The 27757-nt window shown below is 32.6% G+C and overlaps 1 protein-coding gene across 4 annotated transcripts; it reads right to left on the bottom strand.

Moving 5' to 3' along the window:
* Nucleotides 1–203: 203 nt before the first annotated feature.
* Nucleotides 204–25773, bottom strand: LOC103568621 (neprilysin-2). 4 transcript variants are annotated; one of them, XM_014440591.2, is made up of 7 exons: nucleotides 25664–25773; nucleotides 4948–5084; nucleotides 4611–4871; nucleotides 4137–4342; nucleotides 994–1969; nucleotides 664–914; nucleotides 204–563 (listed from the first exon to the last, which is right to left on the bottom strand). In XM_014440591.2, coding segments are annotated over exons 1-7 (2166 nt in total). In that variant the 5' UTR covers nucleotides 25666–25773; the 3' UTR covers nucleotides 204–230. The 4 variants fall into 4 exon arrangements, with proteins under 4 accessions (XP_014296077.1, XP_053593350.1, XP_053593349.1 ...); XM_053737375.1 differs by lacking the exon at nucleotides 25664–25773 and adding an exon at nucleotides 12259–12335; XM_053737374.1 differs by lacking the exon at nucleotides 25664–25773 and adding an exon at nucleotides 5339–5357.
* Between the last annotated feature and the right edge of the window lie 1984 nt (nucleotides 25774–27757).

Here is a 27757-nt window from a genome sequence, read left to right as displayed (position 1 = left end):
AAATAGTTAGCTTACAGGAATTAACGGTTTTGTATACAGATTTTGATTAAAGTTGAAGAGATATATTGAGTAACGTTTGGCTACAGTTATGAGTTTTGCTGAGAAAAATGCGTAAAGATCTGAATACATATGGAAATTGAATATGTTAGTAGATAGTTTAATAATTTTATTATTTCATGAAATGAATTGGAATTTCCTCTGGAGTTAATAAAAATTTTTTATAATTATTATTAAAACACGCTACATTTTTTAACAGGATTCATATGTGACCCTATAGGGCAACTAAAATCTTTCGAAAATTCTCTGCTGTTTGAAACCACTCCAATGACACGTTTATCTACTGGAGCATGCTCATCAGTTGAATCCACTTGGAGTAATGATGACTTTGATGTGCACCATCTAGTTGCGTACGTTAACCAAAATAATTGATTTGAATTATAAGGCAGGCTAGAATAAGTTGTTTTAGGTCCATTCTTTTTGAGCCAGTCTTGATAGACAGAATAAGCAACTTGTATACCGAAATTGTCAGCAAAATTTTCGTTTAGATAGAATGAACCGTTTAGCTGCAAGTAACCAATCAAATCATTAAAAAGTTGCGTTATAAACTGTTTATTACTGTATATATATAAACTGTTTATTACTGTATAACATAATTACTCCTACTTTTTTTTCAGTTGCTTCATAAGAATAATTCGAGTATTGTTCAATAAAACACTCTTCGATTTCACTAAATTTCTTATCTGTCAATACACTCCATCCGTTGTCTTTTATTCCGAAGTTATTCTCAGCCTTGTAAGAAACATGAATAGAATGCCCTATTTCATGTCCTATAGTGGTCCCAATCGTGGCTAAATTGGTGTAATCCGGACGATAAATACTGAAGTACAAATTTCTCAGTAATTCGATACCTAAAACTTCAATTTTTCTAGGATTAATTTAAATAATTTAACCTAAAATACCACTTAAGACGAGTCAAGTAGTGAAATAATATACCAATAGTATTAGCAGAGTAGAAATTGAAAGCATTGGCTTGTAACGGATTCACGATTCCAGTAATCTTCATCCAATCAATAGAATCATTAGAACTCGTTAATATATCGATGAGTTTTTTACGACTGAATAATTTTATGTTTATATAATTTTTTAAAAAATTGCCAGAAGTGATATCAAGGCCTTGAAGATATTCATCCAATGTTTTGTCATCAAAAAGTTCGACGGGATAACCATTGATAAATTTCAAAGAATTTATTTCGGCCATTAGCAGATCTTTGGTTTTATCATCCAACCAATTAGTACTATTCAAAGTATCTACATATTTTTGTTTTATGTCTTCAATCAGCTGATTTACTCTGTGCTGGGCTTGTCCGTTGATCGGGTAACGGCGTGAATAATAGTAGATAATTAGATTTGGCAATAAATTTGCAAGTTGACCGAAACACGACTCATCATTAGAAACATTTGATTGATTTCGAGTTTTAGAATAAGTTAGTCGAAGTTTATGTAGACTTTTAGACTTGATATAGGGGATCAATGATTGAATTGTCTTCCATACGACATAATTCGCTTGCACTTTTTTAGGAGTTTTATTTATTAATTTTTCTAATTCAGTTATATACTGACAATTTTCTATAAAAATTATTGATTCATTTGTGAAGAAAGGTTGCGTTTTCGTTTCGTTCGGCAAAGCCATCAATTTTTCCCAATTTATACTCGACCAACTTTCTTTAATTTCTTTTAGCGACATTCTCTTTTTGTTTTTAACATAGTTCGATATGTTATTGTTGTTGCTTATATTTATGAGTTTTAATTCAAATTTCAATGATTCCATGAGTTCTATTTTCGCTTGTGTTTCATTGGCACCGAGAAGCATAGCAACACCCACCATATATTTATGATAAGCATTAATCATAGAATCATTCCGGTAATTCTTTATATCTTCATATGAAAATTCGAATTTTGGTGAATTCAACTATTTAATAAAATAAAGAAGATGGGAAAAAGTGTTATCGAGCAATTTTTGAATTTTATATGGGCGGGGGTAAACGGGTTACTAAAATACTCAGTTTTCGGGGACTCAAATACGTTAAATACTTTTTTTTAACTTCCCGCTAAGAAAATCGACGATTTTCAAAAATTTCGGAAAGTTATTGTTTTCACCCCGATTTTCGAAAATCGAGTTTTCATCAGATGTCGACGTTTTGAGGTCCTAGGAAGCTATTCTGACTATTTTCAGAATGATGTCCGTGTGTGTGTGTGTGTGTGTGTGTGTGTGTGTGTGTGTGTGTGTGTGTGTGTATGTATGTAAACTCTTTGTAACTTTTGAACTAATGATCGATTTGGATGGTTGAGGTGGCAATCGAAAGAGCTTGTTGGCCATCAACTTTTCTGGAAATTTTAGATCATTTGATCGAATAGACTCGAAAATATTTGCGAATTACGAAAAAAAAAAAAATTTTTTTTTTTAGTTTTTTAGTGATTTCTCAGAAACGCCTGGAACGATCGACTTCAAAATCTAATCAGCTCTAGAATTTGATAAAACGCGTCGATTGCCACCTTAGCTATCTCAATCGGTTGGTTTCTTCGAGAGATATCGCGGGAGAAAGAAATGGTAAAAAACAGTTATTTGCAAATATCTTTGAAATAACTTAACCAAACAATTCCAAAATCGGAACAGTTCTAGAACTCAATAAAATACGTCAATTACCGCCTCAACCATCAAAATCCATTCATTCGTTCGCGAGATATCGTTGAAGAAAGAAATGGTGAAAAACGGTTCTTTCTCAATTTTTTCGAAACGACTGACGCGATCGATTTCAAACTTTTATCAGCTCAAGAATTCAATAAAACGCACTGATTGCCACCTCAAACTTCGAAATCGATTAATTAGTTCAAAAGATATCAGCGTTGAAATGTTAAAAAAATAACATTTTATGTTATTTTTTCCGGATAAATCATAATATAACGTACTAAAATGTGCCTGATATCATACCAACTCATCTTTTTTATGGTTTTTTTCGATCATATAATGTCATCGAACTTGGTTTTTAGTTCAAATCATATTATCAACAAAAAAATCGATAAAACGTAGTTTTTAATATTTTTATCGGATATTTCATATTTTATTGTTTCTTACATGAGTCAAAACTTATTTAAATCTTGATTTTGATCCCTGACATTGATTTCTGCCTCAATACACTTATTTTACTGAACATAATCAGGAACTAAATTTTAAAAACCGCTTCATTGAGGATTTTCGATTCTTAAATTTTCAAACTTCAGCATAACAGGTAACTTGTTAGAGCTTGAAGAGATCGTAAAAAAACAATTGCATGTGATAGCATTCTGAGCTCTAAGAGCTCAAAAATATATCTACCTAATGTTTTCGAGCTCTTTGAGGCCGAAAACAGCGGGAAGTTTTGGGGCTGACCCGCAGGGTCAACCGACGCCCAGATTTTTCTTTTTTGATGAAATTCAAGGTGAATAGAAGAAATTTTCAGCTGCCGTTAAGAAAAAAAAATCATTTTTGAAAGCAATTTGAGGTACCCCGTGAAAAAAAATCGGTTTATCAGTTGACCCCGCGGGCCAACCACAAAACTTCCCGCTGTTTTCGAGCTCGTTGACATACGTACGTACTTGCGTGCACACATATATACATACACACAGACATTATCTTGAAATTAGTCAGAATAGCTTCCTAGAACCTTAAAATATCACGATCTGTTAGAAATTCGATATTCTAATATCGGACCGAAACCAATAACTTTGGAATTTTTGAAAATTTTCAATTTTTTTAGCGAGAAGTAAAAAATTCTAGTAATAAGATAAATCCGATTAAATTAAATATTCTTATAACTAATAAACATAAAGAAAAATTATATTTCACGTAAGTATTGGATGCGAAGAAAGAAATCAAAATTTTTAATGGTTATTATTATAAAACAAAAGTCATTAACATACTTTAAGCGACATTTTCAATTTTTGAAAAAGTTTATCAAAACTCCCGAAATATCGCTTAATTATATTTACACAAGTGATTTTAGAAAGTTTAAAAAATATTTTAAAAACTCAACTTTTCTGGCAAAATTTTAAGGGTATCCCTTCCCCTGTAATCACATAATCAATGGATTGATACTTACATGAAAGCGCTTACCTCCTTTGTCTAGATTAACCATGGAATGAAAATAATATGTTGTATCGACGCCAAAGTTACCTGCTTTGTCTTCGAAATCAACCCAATTGAAGTCAGTGCTGTTCCATTTGGGACCTTCTAGAACAGGCCACTGACCCAATTTAGATAATACGTCAGTTAAATCATCCAATTTGTCTTCTCTGATATTAAAATCTTCATAATTGAAACATTATAAACAGAAAATATTATTAATCATACAATGTATATTTACAATAGGGTGTGCCAAAAAAAAAAAATGGTAAAATAAAATTGACAAGCAGCAGCGCAATTTTCGAGTTATCAAGCTGATTTTCAGAAGGATTTTATTTTAGGTCCTAAAGAAACGTTTGTGACTATAAGACTTTAAAAATAAAAAAAATTTTTTTTTTAACACACCCTAATATATAATAGAGGCATATGTGAATTGAAAATAAATAATTACACTTATTGTTGTTATTAATGTTCAAACTTTCACAAGACGTGATGAAGTCTCTTAGGAATTTAAATTGCTTAGGTGAATTCAAACGATCATTTCTGATTAAATAAATAATTTTTTCGTATATAGAGCTAATTGGGTAACCAAAATCATGGTTTACAGGCTGTAAATAATCAGCTGGGACGTTATCAAAATTACCGCAAGCAAATTTATAAAAATTGTCACAGGGGTCGACACTCGCGTTCATATTATAAAGTAAAGCCAGTTCTGAAATATTTTACAATATATTATTTGAATTTCATCGTAAAAAGTTGTATAAAATAGAATGTGTATGAGTTTCTACCGAATTCCAAATTATCCTTTACATATTCTCGAGTCGTGCAATTTGACTTATTTCTTGATGGATTAATTGTATTCTTCAAATTTTCGGCGGTCATCATTGAAACACAGATTGCAAGCAAGGCAACCCATAACTTTGTCCTGCAAATTAATATGATTAGAAAAAGAATTTAAAAATTAATTTTTTATAAAAAATAAAGAAGGATTTTGATGACGATCATGAATAAGTTGTTGTAAATTTCTAAATTGCAAAATAATAATGTCGATTAATTCACGTTTATCAATAACTCGGTGTAACAAATTTTGTTCAAGTATTAATTTATATCAGTAAATTAAAATATCGACAACTAATAAATTCAATTTCATTTTTTATACATATTTTCAAAAATATTTACATGTTTCAAACACTCGCAGAAGCTTAAAAATAAATTATGTTAATGCATGCGATGACAAAAGACAATGTCGGTTTCGATGAATCGGAGCACTGATTTTTGGTAATATTTTTTCGTTATAAAACTGCTATTGTTATCAGTACAGATAATCTATCTTAAAAAAGCAATTATAAAATTTTATTTAATTATGTTTCTAAAAATGTGTGATTTCATTGTCTACGTGTGACTGATAATCTTGGGAATATATATTATCTATGACCAACTGTTGCTTTTGAACGTGGCTATATGTTACAGTATCAAATCAAGTAGGCCTGTAATCTGTTAATTAGAAAAATTTATATATACTGTAACGGGTTTTTCACCACCGGGGATCTACTGGAGTAAAGTCCGAATACACTTACTATTTGACAACCTTGGTCAGAACTTTTCAAGTTGGGCGCCAGGTGATTCTATAATCACCAAATAAATAATTAATAAAATGTCGGCTCAGGGTGGCGGATCGGGGAAAGGCCAGGCAGTTAAGATTACGATAAAATAAGTGATCAGAATTAAACAAATTATTCGTATATTCAATAGACAAAATAACTGATCGGTTTCACACAAATTGTTGGTTACACAAACATAATAAATGCCGTTGTCGGCTTGACTCGATATAAACCAAAGTACAATAAAACGTAGTTGATCGGAAACAGTCAGTTTTGCTAAAAAAAAAAATAACAGTCAGTTGTCGAAAGAAAAAAAACTCGTCGTTTATTTCACCAACACACTCGGCGTAGTTCTTAACGAAATACTCGACCGGTGACGTCAGAGTATTCTTACACGGCGAGGCTACAAGACGGCCGATGCGAATGAGAAACAGATAATCCGGAATTCTCAGAATTGCTCGATTGAAATAAAATAAAATATAAAATAATATTTTATTTCGGTAACGCGTAATTTCACTATCATACAGTTGTCACGGAGAATTAATTAATAATTATTACACGACCACGGTTCACTAGTTCACTTACAAATCGGTTGCACACTTTGTTCAGGTTTCGCACCGAGGCTTCGGCTTGTTCCCAGTCGTCGGGTTATCGCTCATTCGGAATTTCGGTGTCGGTCACTTTAATTAATCGTTGATCAATAATCGGATTGTTCAAAACTCGGAATCGAAATTGGTCGGTTGGTCGGAGTCGAATTGTTCAAATACGAAAACGCGGCCGTTCAGTACGAAGTCTATCCCCGATCTCTCGTTTCAATCCATGCGGTCGATCGATGGCTCAGTTAAAGTCGAAATTTTTTATTCTAGATGTCACTAGAATTTGCTCATCCGGTAACTATTGATTATTTCCAATAAATTCAAACCACGAGTCGATGTCGAATTTTCCATCATGTTACAATACTTGTTCCGTCGATAACAGAAATCCGATGCGAATTGTCATCCTATCAACGTAAAAAAGGTTAAATCTTTAATCTAGTCACCATCTGGTGGTGCTTTATTTAAATTCATCACCACTTCGAGTCGCACCGCGAACGCGGGCGCTCATTATAGCGTCGGTTTCGCTGTGTATCATCGTCGCACTCATGCCTTCAGCATATCTCTGTCACTCGGGTGTCTGATTTTTCCGTTCGGTCGAACCAACGAACCGGTGTCACCGCGTCTTCCTGGGCAGTTGACTACGAGTCTTACTAACGAGCGCACACACTGTGAGCATTCTGTCTATAATTCTCAAGCTAACAATTCCATATTCATTAATAAATTGATTATTCGCTATAATTTAATTCCATCGTGGAGAGATAAGTATTTCTTGATATCATCCAGGTATTAATTGGACTTATTTCATTGAAATTAACCCGTATTTTGTCAATCTTCAATCGCGCGTTTAATACGTTGTGAGAAAAACAAGTCAGAATCGGTTACGCGTGGGTCCCACCCATTCAACCCGGGATTAATTCGTGTCTCATTGGATGTTCGATTTAATTGTGTTCGGTATTTGATATTAATATTAGTATTAATATTAAATAATAACAACACAAATTGACATTGAACATTTAATAATCATATAACATTCATTCCTATTAAGCATTCAGTGTATCTTAATTAACATAGCCCGTATTCTTTCATTATCATTATACTTAAATTATCATATCGTGATCAACTACCTAAATTCAACATACATTCAAGTAACGGCTTCGTCGCCAATTAATCATCGATCAATTCCAATTGATCAGATTTAAATAACTGCAGTTATTTTTTCGATCCCTGACTTTGATTTCTGCCTCAATACATTTAGATTATCGAACATAATCGGAAATTAAAATGTAAAAACCGCTTGTTCATTAATGATTTCCGATTCTCAAACTTTTAAACTTTAGCATAAAGCATAACTTGTTAGAGTTTAAAAGCTTATATAAAAACAATTGCATGCAATAAGATTTTTGAGCTCGAAGAGCTCAAAAATATAGTCACATTAATATTTTCGAGCTCCTTAAGCTTGAAAACAGCGGGAATTTTGGAGCTGGCCTGCAGGGCCAACCGATGCCCGTATTTTTTTTTTTTTTTTTGATACACCCTTAAATATAATAGATGCATATGGAGCATTCCATATCAAATCAGTCACTTTTAAGGTCACCATCTTCGATGTTGTTGAAAAATTTATGTTTTTGATAAAAAATGGACCCAGCCTGGACCAGCTCCTCAAGCTGGGTTAGTGCACGAGGGCGCCAGCCCGTTTTTACAAGACGGACAAAAATTTTAACCAATCAGGGGAGAGATCACGGGACAAAATCTCGAGCGAGAATGTATGCACCAAGCGGAATGACAATCAAACACATATATAATGAATAAAAATAATAATAAGGAATAATTACTACTAAATATATCCAGGAAACAAATAAATAAATAAATATTGGCTATCACAGGGTTCCTTCTACGAAATTATTTAATTCAAAATATATTTAAATAAACTCAACAAATGATTACAATACCCAAATAATTATTATAATTAATTCTTTATGATAAGATTTTATTAAATAATGATATGCTCATAGAAGCCAAATAATAATTATAATCAATTCAATTTAAATAGCATTATTAAATTATCCACTGGGGAAACCAAATTACAAATTCCAAATTTTTACCCAAATATATATATTTATTATTAATATAGATTGTGAACAAATAACATAATACAAATCTTTTTCTTTATTTTATATTATTTACTCTGGGGAGAGAAAGATGCGGGTACCCAATACATTTTTGGCAACACTGGGTTGCATACCATTGATTTATAAAATAAATCTTAGCCAGAGAAATAATATTTTAAATACTGTTGTAAGACAAGGAGCTACATACGCTATCCTTGTCTAATCTCCTAAGGAATTTACTCGACGCGTCTTCGTACATATGCACCCAAAAGCCGTGACGGACGCCGAATATATTCAACTTATTATAACAATAACTCAGGTTCAATTATTTATCGCGATCAACTCAACTGAAGGACCAGCGATAGCCGACGCAGCAAATGATGATACCATTGACTTACCGGTGTCGATAATAATTTACTTCTGGAACTATTTAACCATAAACAATACTCAAACTATACTTTTGACTTAATATAATAAGATACTACTTATTCAAATTAAACAAACTTTAACTCTGTAATTATTTCATTAAGGCTACTGGGCCAGCACAATTTACTCAAAAAAACTAGGGACAACAACACGTCCTATCTTTACAAAATCCCGGTCCTCTCTCATTATTTTTCGTTGATTTTTCCGAGGCAAGGGTATCAATCCCGTGTTATCCCCTCTCATGACCTCGGACCCGAAATTTTCAATTAAAATAAAATATTTAAAGTCATTAAACGACCTAAGTTATTTTATAATAATAAATTAAAGAATATTTCCTATTTATCAACATAAACATAATAATTATTAACCCTTTAAACGATAACATAATAATTATTTCAGTGCACCACGTGGCTGGAGAAAAATGTTGAATTTTATCCCCACTATATCGACTTACTCTCACTTCGGTCGATATTTTTATGTATGCTCTACACACACGCGTGGTACTGACTAAATGAAAATATCGATTAAGTACATAAATTCAAAATAATTATCAAAACATATATTTAAACATAATAAACAATAATATCAATAAATTCATAATTAAATCATACAAAAATAATCCATCACAATAGTATAAATATTATAATAATAATAAATTATAATAAATAAATGCGCTTGATTTGAGCTAGGAGGTGTTGTCAAATTCACGGCGAAATGGAAAAGGGCGCGCAGCGCTTCACGTTTGAATCGCTAGGTGACAAAAATACTTCATGAATTTTTTCAAACTTCTTTGACCACTTGTTTCTGAGATACTGATTTATTTTCTAAATTCGAGGTTTTTTAATTCAATGATTATAACTTCGTGATAGATTCACTAATCCCCTTGTAGGAAAAAAATTTTTTACGACGAAACCTGTCTTGGCTTAGCATCGGGCTACTGAGCCTCGGTTTGCTCAGCTTGGCCCAAGAGTTTGCTAATCCTCAACTCCCAAGCCTTGGGCTGTCAGTCTTGGCCCAAGATTCGGCCAATCCTCGAGTACCGAACCTCGGGCTGCCAGTCTTAGCCCAAGAGCCAGACAATCAACTACCGAGCGTTTATTTGCTAGTTTCGGCCTACGAGTCAATTTTCTATCAAATTTTTTCGAGTTCGCTAATAATTTTAATTTTATTCGAGTTCTCCAAAACTTCAAGCAGTAAATATCATGATTTTATATTATTTTAAAATTTCACATATTATATTATTACACTGTAAAAAATTGGGAGTGAATTCGGAGTGAAATTAAATCCGAATTCACTCCGGATTAACTCCACTACTCGGAATTCCGGAGTTTTAAAAAAAATCACTCCGCATGCGGGGTGAATGGGAAGTTTTTTTTGGCGGAGTGATTGCGGAGTGACGTGGATTTTGTTTCACTCCCAATTCACTCTGATCCGGAGTTTTAATACTTAAATAAATTTACTTGAATTTATATTAAACTATTAAATAGTGTATGTGTTCGGGTGTGCAAATGTGTGCGTGTGTGCGAATGTGTGCGTCCGGAAGTGTGTGTGCATGTGCTAATATGTGCGTGTGTGCGAATATGCGCGTGTGTATGAATATGTGCGGGTGCGTACACGTGTGCGTGTGTGTGCACGTGTGCGCGTGTGTGTGCAAATGAGTGCGTGCGTGTGCAAAAGTGTGCGTGTGCATGAATATGTGCGTGTGTGCACGTGTGCGTGTGTGCGTATGTGTGTGCGAATGAGTGCGTGCGCGAGTGCCTGCGCGTGTACGAATGTGTACGTGTGTGCGCAAAGGTCCACACGTGTGTGAGTATGTGCGTATGTATGAATATGTGCATGTGTGTGCACGTGTGCGAATTCGCTGGTGTGTGCATTGGCGAATTTGCGCGTGTGTGTGCAAAGGTGTGCATGTGTGTGCACGTGTGCGAATGTGCGGGTGTGTGCGAATGTATGTATGTGTGCAAGTGCGTGTGTGTGTCCGAATATATCAGCTGATCAGTAATTTTATACACGAGTTTTTACTTCGATTATATTGAGTGGAGTTATATTTTATTAATCATATTTTCAAAACTCCTCTCCTGAATTTTACTCCGGAGGAATTAAATTAATAAAAAATTATCTGCTTTGCAAAAACTCCTCTTTGGAGTAGATTTCACTCCGACGGGAGTGAATAATTAAAAGTTCATTTACTCCGCATTTACCCCGCGAATTTTTTACAGTTTATAAGACAGCTAAATAACAAATAGTACTTCAAAACCTCTGGCTTCGATGAATAGCCTCCCAGCCTAGTGGATACGAGACTTGCCTAGCAGCCATGAAGAACCAGGTTCGAGACCCAGCAAATGCAAAAAATTTATTTCCATCGGTCTACTCGATTTCTCTATGTCTAAATTTACCTCCATATCTTTTCATTACGCATAATAAGCTAATACTTAGATGTTGTCTTGGCACATTACTGACATTCGATATTGGGAAAATATTAAGATGCAGTCTCGGCACAGTACTGGCATTTAATATTGGGCCAATACTTAGATGCAGTCTCGGCACAATACTGGTACTCGATATTGGGCCAGGATAGAGTGTCAGAACTGGCATGAAGTTATCATCCTGATACTCAAACAAATTTGAACCAGGCTTGAATTTCTAGCCCAGAATTAGCAAGCATTGGGCCAAGTCTCAACCAAGCCTGGGCCCGTCGTCATTTCCTATAAGGGTCGGGTCGTTTTTTTTTTTTTGCTTCGTTTTTTAATGGTCTTTTGAGAAAAGGATACACCTTTATGCTTTATCAATCTCTTCACTGTTTATTTCAAGTTTTAAGCAAGAAAACCGTTTTTTCGAAATGGATGCCCACTTCAATTTTCTTGTAAAAATTTTCAATTTGACTTAAATGAATTTAGAAACTTTTGAGACCAATACGATCGTAGGCAAACGTTTCGTTCTATTTTTTGTTCTTAATTCAATTTTTTTTTTCTAAGTATTATTTTTCACTTAATTTGGCCAATAAATATTCTTGAAAGGTCTATTTAGCTACTACGAATTTTTTAAAATACTATGCCATTCGGAGTATACTATCTTTTAAAGTTTTTTTTTCTCATTCAGATAATGAATTTTCAAAATCAACTAAGAACTGCTTATAAGTTATCTTTATAACTTAAGAAAGGAAAATAAATGAAATTCATCCGTATTCAAGGCCATTCTCAGACAGTGCCCTCCCCCACCCCACTTTTTTACATATCCAATGAATTCCAATTGCCACAACCGGATTCAAATTTCATTAATTAATTTGAAAAAAAATTGAACCATTAGTTGAAAAAGGACAACGGAATTGCAATTTCACCGAGATATAGATTTTTTAAAAAATTACTTACAGTTGTTACCAATTAGGAGTTAAACAAAACTTGAAAATTCGAATCATTAAATTAACATGAAGATTTTTGGAAATTTATTTAACAAAGTTCGTTTCATTCCCAATTGATATCAACTAAAAGTAAATTTTTTTCGAATCTATATTTTAGTGATATTGCAACTACCTTGTTTTTTTCTTAATTAATGCTTCAATTTTTTTTTTTAATTAATTGATAAAACTTTGATACGCTATCACAAACAGTTGAAAGCTATTAAAAATTTTTAACAAGTGGAGGAGAGGCCACTGTGAGGATGGCCTCCGGTCCCATAGTAATAAACAATATTTTTTTTTTTGCCAATTAACCAATTTGTGAACTTTAAGCTCAGTTGAATTTTAATATCGTTTTGCAAGTAAACTTACGTTGTCATTTGGTATCAGGGTGAAGTTTTCGAGTTCCTTTTATAGTTGCTGTTCTCTTAAACCGATCATTCGATGCTTCAGAAGCATCATTATAATCTTTCAACGTTAAAAATTTAGCAGTTATGTTGTCTAAGCGCAATGAAAAATAACTATTGCTTATTACTTTGAACTTATAAGTAGTTCTTAGTTGATGTTTTAAATTAATTTACTAAATGAGAAAAAAAAACTTTAAAAGATAGTATACTCCAAACGGCACAGTATTTAACGAAATTCGTAGTAGCTATAAATAGACCGAACTAAGAATATTTATTGGTCAAATTAAGTCAAAAAATAATACTTAGAAAAAAAAACTTTTTTCGAATTAAAAAAAAAAATAGAACAAAACGTTTGTCCACGATCGGATTGGTCTCAAAATTTTCTAAATTCATTCAAGTTAATTTGAGAATTTTCGCAAAAAAAATCTAAGGAGTCATCCATTTTGAAAAAAACGGTTTCTTTGCTGAAAACAAAATAAACAATAAAGAAATTGATCAAGGATAAAAATGTATTTATAACTTTTCGCTAAGAAAATTTACGATTTTCGAAAAATTCGGAAAGTGATTGTTTTCACCCCGATTTGCGAAAATCGAAATTTCATCAGATGTCGACGTTTTGAGGTCCTAGGAAGCTATTCTAACTATTTTCAGAATGATGTCCGAGTGTCTGCATGTGTCTGTGTGTGCGTGTGTGTGTATGCATGTGTATATGTACACAGAAAAAACAGTTAACTTGAATCAAGGAAAATATTCTTGATTCAAGAAATTCTTTTTGATCGATTCGGAAAATAAAAATTTACCTGCCCCAAGTAAACAATTATCTTCAAATTTTTATCTTGAATCAAAATTTTTTTTCTCATGTCAACATATTTTTACGCTTAAATCAAAAAATTTTCACTTGTTTCAAGAGTTTATATTTCTTAAAGTAAGAGATATTTTTTGGAGCAAGATACATTATTTTTTTGTAGCAATATTGCATTTTTTTGGTTAAAGAAAATAAAATTTCTCGGAACAAGTACTTATTCTTTTCACGCAAGTATTTTTGTATTCTCTGACCAAGACAACAAAAGTTGCTTAAGCCAAGAGAAAAAATTTCTTGAGAGAAAAGATCGATGTGGCGAAGGGGGGAATCACCGGTGCTAGGCAGTAGCGGCGGGAGTAGTTCGGTGCTCGCCACTAGATTGCGCTTACCATTTGTAGTGTGTCCCTGGTACGAAAGATATTCTAGAATTGTTAAATTCCAAATTTCAGTACGATTTTATTTGAGCGCTTTGTCATTTGACCGAGCTATAAGTACCTCTTTGAATTGTACTATAGTATATCCTATAATACATCATGAGTTAAATATTTAATATTAAAGTTTACTTGAAAGATTTTTTGCGAAATAAAAATACAAAAAATTACGTTTCAGATAAAAAAAAAAAAAAAAAAAAAACAAAAAGAATCAACACGTCAATCTTTTGTAGAGAGAATAAAATTTTTGATTGAGAAAAATTCAAGTCTGTATTAAAGAAGCAAACTTTAAGAGCAAGAAATTTTTTTTTCTTGGCCCAAGCAACTTTTATTTTCTCTTAAGTAATTTATTTTTCGGAGCAAGAGAATTTTTTTCTTGCGCCAAGAGATTTTTTCTTGGCTCAAGGGTTTCTTTTTTTTTAATCAAAAGACGTTTATTTTTTGGAGCAAGAAATTTTTTTTCCTTGGGGCAAGGAAAAATATCTTGGTTCAAGTAATCTTTTTTTCGTTCAAAACTTTGATTTTTTGGAGTGAGAAATTTTTTTTCTTGGGACAAGAAAAAGTTTCTTGGCCGAAGTTAAACTTTTTTTCGATCAAAAAGTTGATTTTTTGGCCAGAGATGACTTATTTTCTTTAGCCAAGAATTTCTTTTCTTAAACCAAGAAATTTTCAATTTCGCTTCAAAAATAACTTTTTTTGGAGCAAAAGAATTTACTGTCTTGAACCAAAAAAAAGTTGTTGAATCAAGTATTTTATTTTTATTGAATCAAGACAGAAAATTCGGAAGACAATAATTTTCTTGAACCAAGTTAACTGTTTTTTCTGTGTATGTATGTAAACTCTTTATAATTTCTTAACTAATAAACCGATTTGGATGGTTAAGGCGGCAATCGAAAGAGCTTGTTGGCTATTAACTTTTCTGGGAATTTCAAATGATTTGATGGAGTAGATTCAAAAATATTAGCGAATTACGAAAAAAAAAATTTTTTTATCGATTTCTCAGAAACGACTTATGGGTAATTCCGTTCTAACTGTGAGATTCAATATCCTGCATTGTTTGTTCTCACAAGTCATTAATTAAAAATTAATTAATAAAATTTTTGAGTTAATTGGATACTGATGAACATATTTCAACATTATATTTCTATTATATAACTTGACACAGAAAACTTACAATATATCACGTGAATGTCAGTACCGTGTCATATCCGTTTCTAGAATCTACCTATAAATTTTTAATTTTTTTTGTCGCAATAAATGGTTTAAATTTATCACCTCATGAATTCTAATGTTTATGATCCAACTGGAAAAAATTGGCACAATTTCTGTTCAATGTATTAAGTTAACATTCAATTCCGGTTCAATAACTTTTGTCTGTAAATTTTAACGAATTTTTGAATTTGAATTTGTGTGACTCGAACGTCATGTTCCTTGAGATTTATAAAACGTCTAGTGGACTATCTTGAAAGTACGTCACCTGAGTAATATTCACAAACACTGAGTTGATGAAAAAGGGCCGAGAGTTCGTGTCATGTTAGAACTTAATTTTTAAAAAGGTATGTCATAAATTGTCTTGTCGATACCGTGGTATAAAAAAATTTACCTGTAGAAAATAAAAAAAAAATAGCTAAATAAATCTTTGAAAATTAAAACAATAAAAAATAGTTTGCGTTACAAAAAAAACTGCATTCATTTAGTTAATTTATTATTAATACCGTTTTATAAAATTGAATGTTAAAAAAAATTTGATCGACACAATTAGTTTTTAATTATTCATAGGTTATTTTTAGCTATTACGACTTTACTCATTGAATTAATGTTTTTAGTCGTTATAGTATTGGAGTAAAATTAATTGGTGACAAAAGTGAAAAAAGGAAAATAAGAATTAAGGAAGAGTAAAATTAGATAATAAATCAATTAATAATTATATAAATTCCAAAATTAATTAATTTATTTCTTGCGGGGAAAATTTTATCATAAAAATTCAGTGTGTGAAAATAAGTCCAGGAGGCTGAGTGAGTGTATGAGTGATAAATAAAGATTTTAATGGTAAATTTAGTAATTAAGTATCGCGAAGGTTCAGAGATTTTTAAAATCATTGTGTATGTGAGTGTGTGGAGATGCCAAAGGTAGTTGGCCAATTTTAATAAAGAAAATATTGCGGGTTTTTTACCATTTTTTTCTCCGTCGATATCTCTAGAACGATTTAACCGATTGAGATGAGTAAGGTGGCAATCGACGCGTTTAATTCAGTTCGAGATTCCTAAAATCTAATCAGCTCTAAAGCTCTATAAGCTGCATAGAATACTGCCTCAATCGTCGAACCCGGATTATTCGCTGAAGAAACTTCGATGTCGAAAGAATTTCAAAAAAAATTTTTTTTTTCTAATCAACTCAAAAAATGCAAAACTTATTGATTCGAAATACCTTTTTAGCATTAGAGGCTGCACAATCGTTTCCAATGCCACTCAAACCTTCAAAACCGCTGATTAGTTCAAAAGACTTCGGCAATAGAAAATTCAAATTAAAAAATAGAAATTTACTTAATTTTTCCCAGATAACGCATTATGCAATTCATCATATGTTTCAGAACTTATACCAGCTCTTTGTCTTTATAGTCTTTAATGATCGCTACATAATTTATTACAATTGGTTTGTTAGTTTGTCCGCGGATATGTTGTCGTGCAGTTATTTTGTCCAGGATATATTGTTGCAGTTATTTCATCTGCGGGTATGTAGCCGCGGCACTATTATATTCATATATAAACTTGCTGGTTTAATTCAAAGTTTATTTAACTTTTCATCTTGATCATTTATTAATTTCTATTTAGAAATATTGAATTTATTAAGCGTATTTGTAGGCAAAACTTTGAAAATTTATCATTATTAAGTATTTTCAATGTCTCTGATTCTCGGTGATAATTCGATAATACGAAACGGTATTTGTTTTGAGCTCAAGAGGGATTAATATATCAAGGTATTTTTGAGCTTAAAGAGCTAGAATTTGTATCAAAAATGTTCTTAAGCTTTAAGAACTTGAAAACTGCAGGAAATTTCAAAGCTGAGCTGCAAGGTGAACCGTTTTTCGGATTTTTTTTCCGTGGTAATTTAGATTGGTCTTAACTTAGTCCTTATGTTCTTGCAAATTCACGGGATGATGACCAAGGTAGGAGTGGAATCTCTGATACAGAGATGGAGAATAGTTTGAATATTTCAATTAATGATTCCAATACGTCGATGGAGATGCGAAATCCTGCTTAGAAAATCTCTAAAAGGTTAATTAGTATTTTTTGTTTGTTCTACATTCTTATGCCTGGTAGTCAGACTCTGTTGAGGATCACACCTGAACCCCAAATCGTTACTAAGTTGGTATTCTCGCTAGTGCAGACACAAAAGATCGTTTCATCTCTAATAAGACGACAACAATGAGAATGACAAGTTTGACATGGTAGCCTGGGTGAAGCTTGCCTATTTCAAACAGGAGATCTTGATATGCCTAGTGTTCGTACTTTTTCTTAACCGTGATGTTATACTTAGTGGGTGCTGAAAACTCAATGACATGAATGTCACGAGTGGTTTTATCGACGAGCACAATATCAGGTTTATTATGGTCAATCCTCCGCGTTGTTGCGAATGGCACGTTCCAATAAATACGGCAACTGTCATTTTCAACAACTTCCGGAATATCTCCTGGCAAATAAAGCAGCACTAATGTCTTATCGATACCCTGCGTGTGTCTAAGATGGTCCTAAAGTACTTGCAGAGCAGCATTATGACGCTGAATGTATGCATTTCTTGTCAACACAGGACATGCTGACAAAAGATGCATAAGCGTCTCTAGATGTTGCTTACACACACTACACAATGTGTCGGGTAGCGGCATCTGGAGCTCTTAAGCACGGTATTCGAGAGTGTTGATTACACCATTTTGGCAGGCGAAAATATAGCCTTCAGTGTCGGACCTCAGGCCACCTGACTTAAAGAACGAAAAAGTCAGGTGGGTGGACAAGCCATGATCACGAACGTGTTTAAAGAACACGCTATGCCTGGACTTGTCCATGTGTGTACTGAGAAGTTTATGCTGCTCAGCATTCCTGATGACCCTCTTAAATTCCTCCGTAGGGAATTCAATAAGTGGGTTTACTCCTCTAAGAGTAATTATTATAATTATTATCATGATTATCATCATCATCATCAGCAGCAGGCACAGATAAATCAGGATATGAAATGTCAATGGCTTCATGAGAGTTCTAAGACTGTACGGCGTGGAACCGTACATGGTTTTTGACCGTGTAAGTCTCGTGTAACCTCCTCCAAATTTACTCGTCCTCGTACCAAGTTCCCGGTTTTCCCAAATTACTCGAGCTTTCCTTTAACCTGCTATTCAGACGCAATCAGTTCTTAATAATAAAAGGTACTGGCTACCTGCCTGGTATATTGTAACAATTGAATTATCTTTCATCGCTTGGTTCCACAATAATTAACCAAGTCCCAATTAAATAAATTTACCTGATTCAATGAACAGCGTCTGATAATGGCGTCTATGTTGTTGGCTTCTACTTTAGGTCCATCTGGTTCGATCGTTCCGGTCACAAGTCTAGTCTTGATGGTTGCCCAGTCCTATTGGCTCTGCGTGTGTGTCCGTCTGAATGGTTACCCGGTCCTGCCGACTCTGCCTCGTCTCCGCTACTGTCTTGCACTTTTATTGATTTCACTCTACAATTTTCGGCCATGATCGGAAAACTCCCCTCTGCCTAATTATGATTGGGCCTCGCGTACTAGCATTTTCATTTAGCGCGCCCGGCGACAAGTCGAAAAACTTAATTAAATGCTCCTTTGGCGTTGCTGGTAGGGTAATTCAACAACCGTGAAAAATCACGGTTTTGGTTGATAATAAAACTAAATTTACTCCGTTACAAATTATTTGAAGTTCGTTGTAACAAATTGTATAAAATAAAGTGTTTATAAGTTTCTACCGCCCTCTGGCACGTGGCCCAATAGGGACGATAGCCAAAAAGATAAAAAACCAAATTTCTATCGAATTCCAAATTGTCCTTTACACATTTCAGAGTCATACAATTTAAATCCCCAAAGTTTCCCCCATCTCAGCACAGCAGCAAGAACAACTACAGCAATGCCTCGAAGTCAACCAGCAAATCTCAGCTACCAATGGAGGCAGGGAAGAAGAAGTAAATAATGAGGTGAGATCAGTCGCAGGAAGGCTCAGTCAGTTCCTTCCACAATCGAAAAAGATCACCAATGATTCCTTTGACCTAAATTATGTGAAAGGATATGAAATTCCCTTTCTTAAAAGACCACCACGAGCCCTGAGCTTTAATAAAGATTTTCGTTTTTCTTCAGAAGACGAAAGATCTTTAAGAAATGAAATAAAAAATCTAATAGATATGGGGGCGATAGTTAGATGTGAAGCCGTAGAAGAACAATTATTATCACCGTTTTTTCTTGTTCCAAAAACAGATGGTGCTAAGAAATTCATTTTGAACCTTAAATGTTTAAATCAATTCATAAAGACTAGTCATTTTAAAATCGAAGATATGAGAGTAGCCTTGAAATTAATTTATCAAAATTATTTTCTGTCCAACTTAGATTAGAAAGATGCGTATTTTTTTGTAAAAATTGGTCCTGGTAGTTGGAAATTTTTAAGATTTAAATTCAAAGATCAGATCTTTGAATTTCAATGTTTACCCTTTGGACTTTGTACAACCCCTTATGTGTTCACGAAATTACTTAAACCAGTCCTGAACTTTATTAGAGAAAGACGTTGGTTATCGACAGCGTATCTAGATGATACGCTTTGCATCGGTAGATCTCTGTCTGAATGCAGGGAAAATGTAGTAGCTACGAGAAAAATTTTTGAGGAGCTGGGTTTTATTATAAATGAAGAGAAAAGTAAACATGAACTAGATTACAAATATAATTATTTAGGTTTTATTATAAACTCCAGAGACATGGCACTGTCCTTACCTGGGGAGAAAAAGTGTAAGTTAATTAAAACAATTCAAGAATTTTTGAGCAAAGATTCTTGTCTCATTAGAGAGATGGCGGGTCTAATTGTAATATTGGTCGCAGCATGCCCAGATGTACCGTATGGCATGCTATATACTAAGATGTTAGAGAGGGAAAAAATGAAGGCACTTATCCTAAACGATCAAAACTTTGATCGAGGTATGATTATTCATTCGCATGTAAAGAAAGATCTTGAGTGGTGGCTGAATAAGATTCCAGTAATAAAAAATCCGATTAGGTCATTAAATTATACGCTAGAGATATTCTCGAATTCATCGCTCACAGGTTGGGGTGCTCACTGCAATGGGGAAAATGCTCATGGATTCTGGTCTCAGAAGGAAAAGAAGTTACATATAAATCAGTTAGAGATTATAGCAGCGTTTCTGGCGCTTAAGTGCTTTGCTAAAGAAGCTCAAAACTGCGAAATCTTACTTAGAGTGGACAACACTACGGCGATTTCGTACATCAATCGGATGGGAGGGGTACAATACGTATAACTTAATCAAAGAGCTAAAGATATATGGACTTGGTGCGAAGAGAGAAAGATCTGGATCTTTGCTTCTTACATTCCCTCACGAGAAAACACAGACGCAGATAGGGAATCTAGAAGAGTCAGTATCGATACTGAATGGGAGTTAGGAGCCCCCTTTTTTCAAACCATAAAAGAAAAATAGGGGTTACCAAAAGTAGACTTATTCGCATCAAGAAGTAACGCTAAAACAGAAATATTTTGCGCCTGGAAACGGGACCCAGAAGCTCGTTACATCGATGCTTTTACTGTTGATTGGAGTAGATACCTTTTTTATGCATTCCCACCCTTCGCGATGGTTGCCAAAGTACTGCAAAAAATTGTTTCAGATAAAGCTCAGGGAATAGTGGTGGTCCCCCATTGGCCTACTCAGCCTTGGTTCCCCTTATTTAAGTCAATGCTATTGGAAAAACCGTTGCGTTTTTCACCTTCACCTAATCTACTATTATCTCTTTGCAGGTCCCTAATCCATCCGTTAGCGAACCATTTTTCCCTGGTTGCAGGGAAGCTCCTCGGCGCTCGTATCAACAAAAACTAGTACCAGCAAAAGCAGTAGAGATTCTAATTTCTTCATTAACAGATTCTACCCTCAAACAATACAACATAGCTCTTAAGAACTGGTGGAGTTATAGTCAGAGTGCCAATAGAGATCCTTTACAACCAGACGTCTACCTAGTACTAAAATATTTAACTTCTCGATTCAATCAAGACGCATCATATGGCACGCTTGACTCAGAAAGATCGGCGATTAATCTTATAAGCACGATAGACTTGGGTAGCGATCCTTCAATTAATCGTTTTTTCAAAGGGGTGTTTAAGAACAGACCACCTAAGCCTAAATATGATGCCACCTGGAACACGGAGGCAGTCTTAAACTGGGCAGAAGCACTCGGACATTGAAAGCCCTCGACCTAAAAGCGCTCACCTTTAAGTTAGTATCCTTATTGGCCTTAGCTACAGCGCATAGGGTTCAGACATTGTCCTTAATTAAATTAAGCGACATGATAATCTCTAAAACCAATGTCATCATAAAAGTGTCTGATCAAATTAAAACGTCCAGAGCTGGAGCTGCACAACCTTCCTTTAATCTACCATTTTTTAAAGAGCGTGTAATTGTTGAAATTCATAAAAAGAACCAAAGATCTGAGAGGGGAAGAGGACTATCTGTTTATTACATTTAAGAGGCCCTACCATAGAGCAACTCCCCAATCAATATGTCACTGGATAAGGTGCTGTCTTGTGGAAGCCGGGATAGATCCCAAGTACACTGCTCACAGTACAAGACACGCGGCCACGTCTGCTGTAGAGGCAAAAGGTTTGGATGCAAGCATCATAAAGAGTACAGCAGGATGGTCAGCCAGCTCACAAGTGTTTGCTAAGTTCTACAAACATCCAATAGAACCAAGAAGAGAGTCGTTTGTAGAGGTGATATTTGATCAACAAATTGGATGAGGTTTATATTAAGTTAAGAATTAAAAAAAAAATAAAAAGTATTATTATAGTATTAAGCTCTGTAACAGGTAATTAATAAAAAGTAAATTAGTTTGCTCTAAACATCTACGATGTAATCTCGAAGAACGAGACTCGTAATATAATTAAAAATCAAACGAACTTACCTTAAGTGATGTTCGATTGTAATTATATAAGAGTCTCGTTCGAGATGAATACATCCCTCCTCCCCCTAAAAAGGGAAATTTTTTCTTTCTCTTAAAAATTTCTCCTCAACCCTAAATTGGAGAGTTAGGTAAGGCTTAATTCCATAATATTGGGACAAGCTTTAAAGTATATGACGATTAGCCGCTAAAGTGCGACGTAGGAGCAGGCGGCGGGAAGCCAAAATTTTTTCAAATTATACTTTGAAACGTGTGGTTAAAACTAGTCAAAGTAGCGGTACTACGATGTAATCATCTCGAACGAGACTTTTGTATAATTACAATCGAACATCAATTAAGGTAAGTTCGTTTGATTTTTAATTTGAATTCGAGCTCCAAAAACTTTTCAAAAGACGGATTTATCAAAAAATATTAAGAGACTTTTTTTATAGGACGTTTAATTCCCAATAAAAATATATTCTGAGCTCATCAGTACAATAAGCGATTGCCAAGGTATAAAATTCCAAGCTTAAAACTTTTTTTTTCCCATGTTATTTCAACGGAAAATAGAAAATTATGATTCGCGACCTATAAATATCAATGTTAAGAGCTCATGTTTTCACAGAAACTTTACTTTTACATCCTCTGACAGAATTCCATGGCTATTCAGAAAAAAAACCTTAGTCGATTTTTTTGACACACCCTAATATAAATATATTAAGGTGCTTTTTTTTCGCGACTAATTTTTCTCTCTACTCCCATCCCAAAATTTTGTTGAAAATATCCCCAAAAAATTATCTGAGAGTTTGCGCCCTCAATATTAATATTAAGTACTCGACCACAGCGTGTGAAGATTTCCCATTTAAAATACACGTAAGCTTGGGTTTTTTTTTAACTTCTATAACTCCACGGCATTTTATGATATCATCTCGCCCAAAGTCGGAAATTTCTCAGAATTAAATGTTCTACAAAAGTGCCTATTGTCGCGAAATCGTAACTCATACGCATGGGGTTATACGGACCGCTAAACCGAATTTTTTCATAGCATTCCTGTTTTTTCTCTCTATATCTCATAAACAACAAGACCTACAGAAAAAATGCAGATAACAATTTTATAGAAAATTTAATTTTCTACAAAAAAAGTCCTTAGCACCGAATCACTCAGATTGATTTTTTCTGAGATATTAATTATTAATTTACGCAGTATTGAATTCCCATAAAATGTCAAATCAAATCTTAGAAAATATTGATTTTTTATTTGACTAACATCGCAGAAAATGTTAATCTGAGTTATTTGGTGCTAAGGTCCTTTTTTGTAGAGAATTGGATTTCCTATAAAATTATCGTTAACATTTTTTCTGTAGGTCTTGAGGTCTAGGTTATTGAGATGAAAAACAAGAATTCTTTGAAAAAATTCGGTTTAGCAGTCCGAACTACCCCACCCGTATGAGTGACGACTTTGCGACATTCGACACTTTTGTAAAACATTTCATTCTGAGAAAATCCCGACTTTGGACGAGATGATATTATAAAATGCCGCGGAGTTGTAGAAGTTTACAAAATAAAAACCCAAGTTTACGTGTAATTTAAATGGGACATCTTTACACGCTGTGGTCGAGTCCTTAATATTAATATTAAGGGCTTAAATTCTCAGACAAATTTTTATGGAGTATTTCCATCAAAATTTCGGGATGGGGGCAAAAGAATAAAAATGGTCACGAAAAAAAAAAAAAAGCACCCTAATATACATATATATATTTTTTTCAATTACCAAAACAGTCATTGGGTATTTTTTAACTATATACAGATCTTATGATCGGGCGATGTACACTGAAAGACATTTTTATTACATAGTACTAAAATTAATTCGTATTTAGTAAAACACGTATTATGGTCATGCGCAAAAAGTTTACTACATACGAATAAAAATTTTATTAAAATCCCGTTTCAAATCTTATTAGCATTTAATACGTGTTTATTAGTATCGACTACGTGTTTATTCATATGCTAAATGAATTAATATTGTGAATAATTAATAAACGAATACGTGAAATCTAAAAATTCGTTGTATTTTATAGATGAATTGAAATTGAAAAATGTTTTCACAAATAAATTTATTTATTAGCAGTAAATAATATCAAAATATTAAAAGTTATTCTTAGATTTGAAGTACAAAGTGTTAACTAGGTTAGAATTTTAAATTTTAAACTTCGCATAAATTACAGAATAACTGCACGACTCATGATGCGAAGCATCAGAGTGTGCTTTACGATTGAAAAATTTTTTCGCCTCACTTCGGCAACTATTTCAATTATTATACCGTTGTTGGTTCACGGAATTAAGATATTTTGCATACTATTTTGAAGATAATTTAATGAAAATTAGTTCTATACTTTCCAAAAATTAATTTAGTTCAATAAAAATGGAAAAAAAATCAAAATAGTTTTAAAAAAATTCCTGTCCGTCAAGTATGAAACCCGTATACACGATAACTTGCGAAAAAATCCAGTAATTGAATCAAATTTTTTTTTTAATTCTTTGAAAGATTTGCAGGTCGCCTATTGCAAATGTTTATTTTTTTTTTTTTGCTAATTGGTAAGCCTGAATATTTTCAATTTAATTTTTTTTATTTTTTTTATTTACATATATTTTTTTTTCCTTTTTGTTATTAATCGAGATATTTTGAGTAGGTTCTTTTATAATTATAAAAAAAATACTAATGTAATTAAAAAAAGAAATCAACAAATTTTATATAAGAAAATTGTATATATTTTAAATTTATTCGTGCTTCCTGCCATTTTTATAATATTATTTTCTTATTTTATATTAAATGTGCATTATGAGTCGTGCACTTTTTGATTTTCCAAATTTTTTTAATTTTTTGATAAATACTTTATTTTTATAAATTTATAAATTAATTCCAGTATAGTTTATAAAACAACAACACTTTCAATTTTTGAAGTTAGGTTCAATTCATGAAGACAAAAAAAAACACACAAATCATATCGAAGAAAACATTATTTTTATTGAAAATGTTTCATTATTAAACGTCTCTCATACATATTTCACAAACGTTTGTTTTCAAATTAACAGCAATCAAATTTTACACTTTCATACGAATTAAAGATGGCCGTCATAGAACAAAGCTTGCGGTGATTTTAGTAAACACATATTTGTATCTAATGAAATTTTATTAAATACTAATAAAATTTCATTGAATACTAATAAAATTTTATTGAAAGCAAATGAAATTTTATTTTTGATTAAACTCTCATTCATCTTTCTGCAATCGAATTAATTATTATAAAATAAAATTTATATTTATATGTAATTCAAATTGATTAATATGTAGTAATGTTTTAGAATAAATTCTAATACGTGTTTTCATTCCCGGCGAATAAATTTGTCTCTCAGTGTATGAGTTTTGAGCTAATAACACCGAGCGGTATGGAAGATAACAGAAGACAACACTAGTAGCTAGCGATTATTTTTTTCAGTGTATTCTATTAATAATTTATTTTAAAAGTTAAAAATATGGATAGCTGTTTGATTGCGGGATAGAAATTATATAAATATATCTTCATAACTTACATATTTAAATTCTTTATAACAGTCGAGGAAAAGTTATTCCAGTACAAGCCACATTTATTACTGACAATATCGATAATAAGTGATCAATGCGATGACTCTTCGTTAATTTTATCTGTAATGGGCTAATTGTTTCTGATATTACAGTCATTACTGATAGAAGAGCTCTAATGGAATTATTTATCACATACTAATGTACGAGATAAAAAAATATGTATGACCAATCGCTATATTTGAACGTGGCTACATTACAAAGTTAAAGCTAAATGACCTATAATTTAGAAATTTGAAAATTCTGTAAATGCTATTGATATCAACTACACGGAAAGAAAATTATGGTAACAGTTACAATATATTATGGGAATGGTTCCTATGATGCATGGTAACCGGTTTTTTTGAAATGTTGATTATAGGAACGGCACCCATATATATTATGGTAATCATTCCTATAATTATGGGTATAATTCCCATATGGTATCGGAATAGTTCCTATGGAATTATGGTAATCGTTACCATGTAACTATGATAATTTGATAATGGTTACCCATGATATTATGGTTATGGTGACCATAATATTATGGTAATAATTCCCATACATTATGGAAACCACTACCATAATATTATGATTATGTTTACCATAATACTAAAGAAAAAGTTACCATAATATATAGGGCTTATTCCCATATACACTTAGGAACCATTACCATGTGGTTATAGGATCGGTTACTATTTGCTTATGGGAACTATTCATATGAGTATGGTAATCACTACCATGATTCTTTCATATGCGATATGGAAACTATTACAATAATAATGGGAATTGTTCCCATTCTTGTGGGAACTTTTCCCAGAAAGTATGGACCTGAATCTCATAATTTCAAGTAATCATTACCACAACGGTATGGGATGATATTTCATAAACGTACTAGGAACAGTTACCATAATTTTCTCTTCGTGTACTATGACATCATCATGTATTTAGTATGGAATTAACGTGCTGTAATAATAATTTAATAAATACATGCCAAGACTGTTTGGTGGTTAGGATGTTGGAAAAATACGCATATTAAAAAATATAACAATATTTTTATTTGTCACAGCACATAATATCACTGGGTTACAAAATTAAATCATTGATTTAATTTATTAATACTGTTAATTGTTCGATCTCATGAATGCGTAATTAATTGAATACAAATTACAGAATTGGACTCGAGAAAATAATTGAAATAATGAATTGAGTTCATTGTACACTGAGTTGATCGAAAAAATGTCATGAAGACAAGTAACATGAATTCAGAGGTTACCGAGCGAATTTAATAATTGAATACTTGATGATTATTTTCAAATAGCACTAAATGCATAAATATTTGAGTTCATTGAATTCTGATATTAGTCATCACTTTATTTAATTTAATGAGATCGTAATAAATTACACTGAATTGAATTTATTTGCTGAATACCTGGTAGCATGATTACAGAGGCTACTGAGCGAGAATTAACTTTTAGTTGAATAAAAATATTGAGCATATTGATAATTAATTAATTATAATATTGAGTCTTTTGTATTTATGAGCACTTATTATAATTATTTATTGAATAAAAAGGTACCGGTAATGTCTCCCGTTTGAATAACCTCTTCAGAAACGTGGTCGATGATCACTGGAATTCTTGAGTTCTTGTGATAATTTATTTATGAGCTCTGGTGCTCACAATTATAAAAATAATTATATTTTTCTTGAGGTTAATGATTGCTGAATTTATATTACTTATTATTTCAATTTATTACTTGAAGATGAGCATAAAATAATACGATTAAATAAAACACGTATTTTTATTTGAATGTGTATATGCGAAAGATACCCGGGTCAAAAAAAATCTTAACTTTGACTTGATTTAACTTAATTTCCTTTGAAGTCGTCGATATGCCGACAACTGTAGTCTACATTTTAATTTTTCAAACTTTTTTTGACTTAATATTGACTTAATCTTGACTTTTTTTTAACTTTTTTGCCTTAGATTAGACTTTATTTGACTTAAATTGTTTAGTTGCCTTTAATTTAATTTTTATTGGCTTAAATTATTTCATTGCTTTAA

This window comes from Microplitis demolitor, chromosome 3, assembly GCF_026212275.2.
Source record: "Microplitis demolitor isolate Queensland-Clemson2020A chromosome 3, iyMicDemo2.1a, whole genome shotgun sequence".
Lineage (NCBI taxonomy): Eukaryota > Metazoa > Arthropoda > Insecta > Hymenoptera > Braconidae > Microplitis > Microplitis demolitor.
Note: the sequence above shows the minus strand (reverse complement) of the source record. Positions and strands in the feature narration are given on the sequence as shown.

Coding starts and splice junctions, on each gene's coding strand:
- LOC103568621 (XM_014440591.2), bottom strand. Junction 4,343..4,610: donor CATTAATAACAACAATAAGT/GTAATTATTTAT, acceptor TCAATTATGAAG/ATTTTAATATCAGAGAAGAC. Junction 915..993: donor CTACTCTGCTAATACTATTG/GTATATTATTTC, acceptor GAAAAATTGAAG/TTTTAGGTATCGAATTACTG.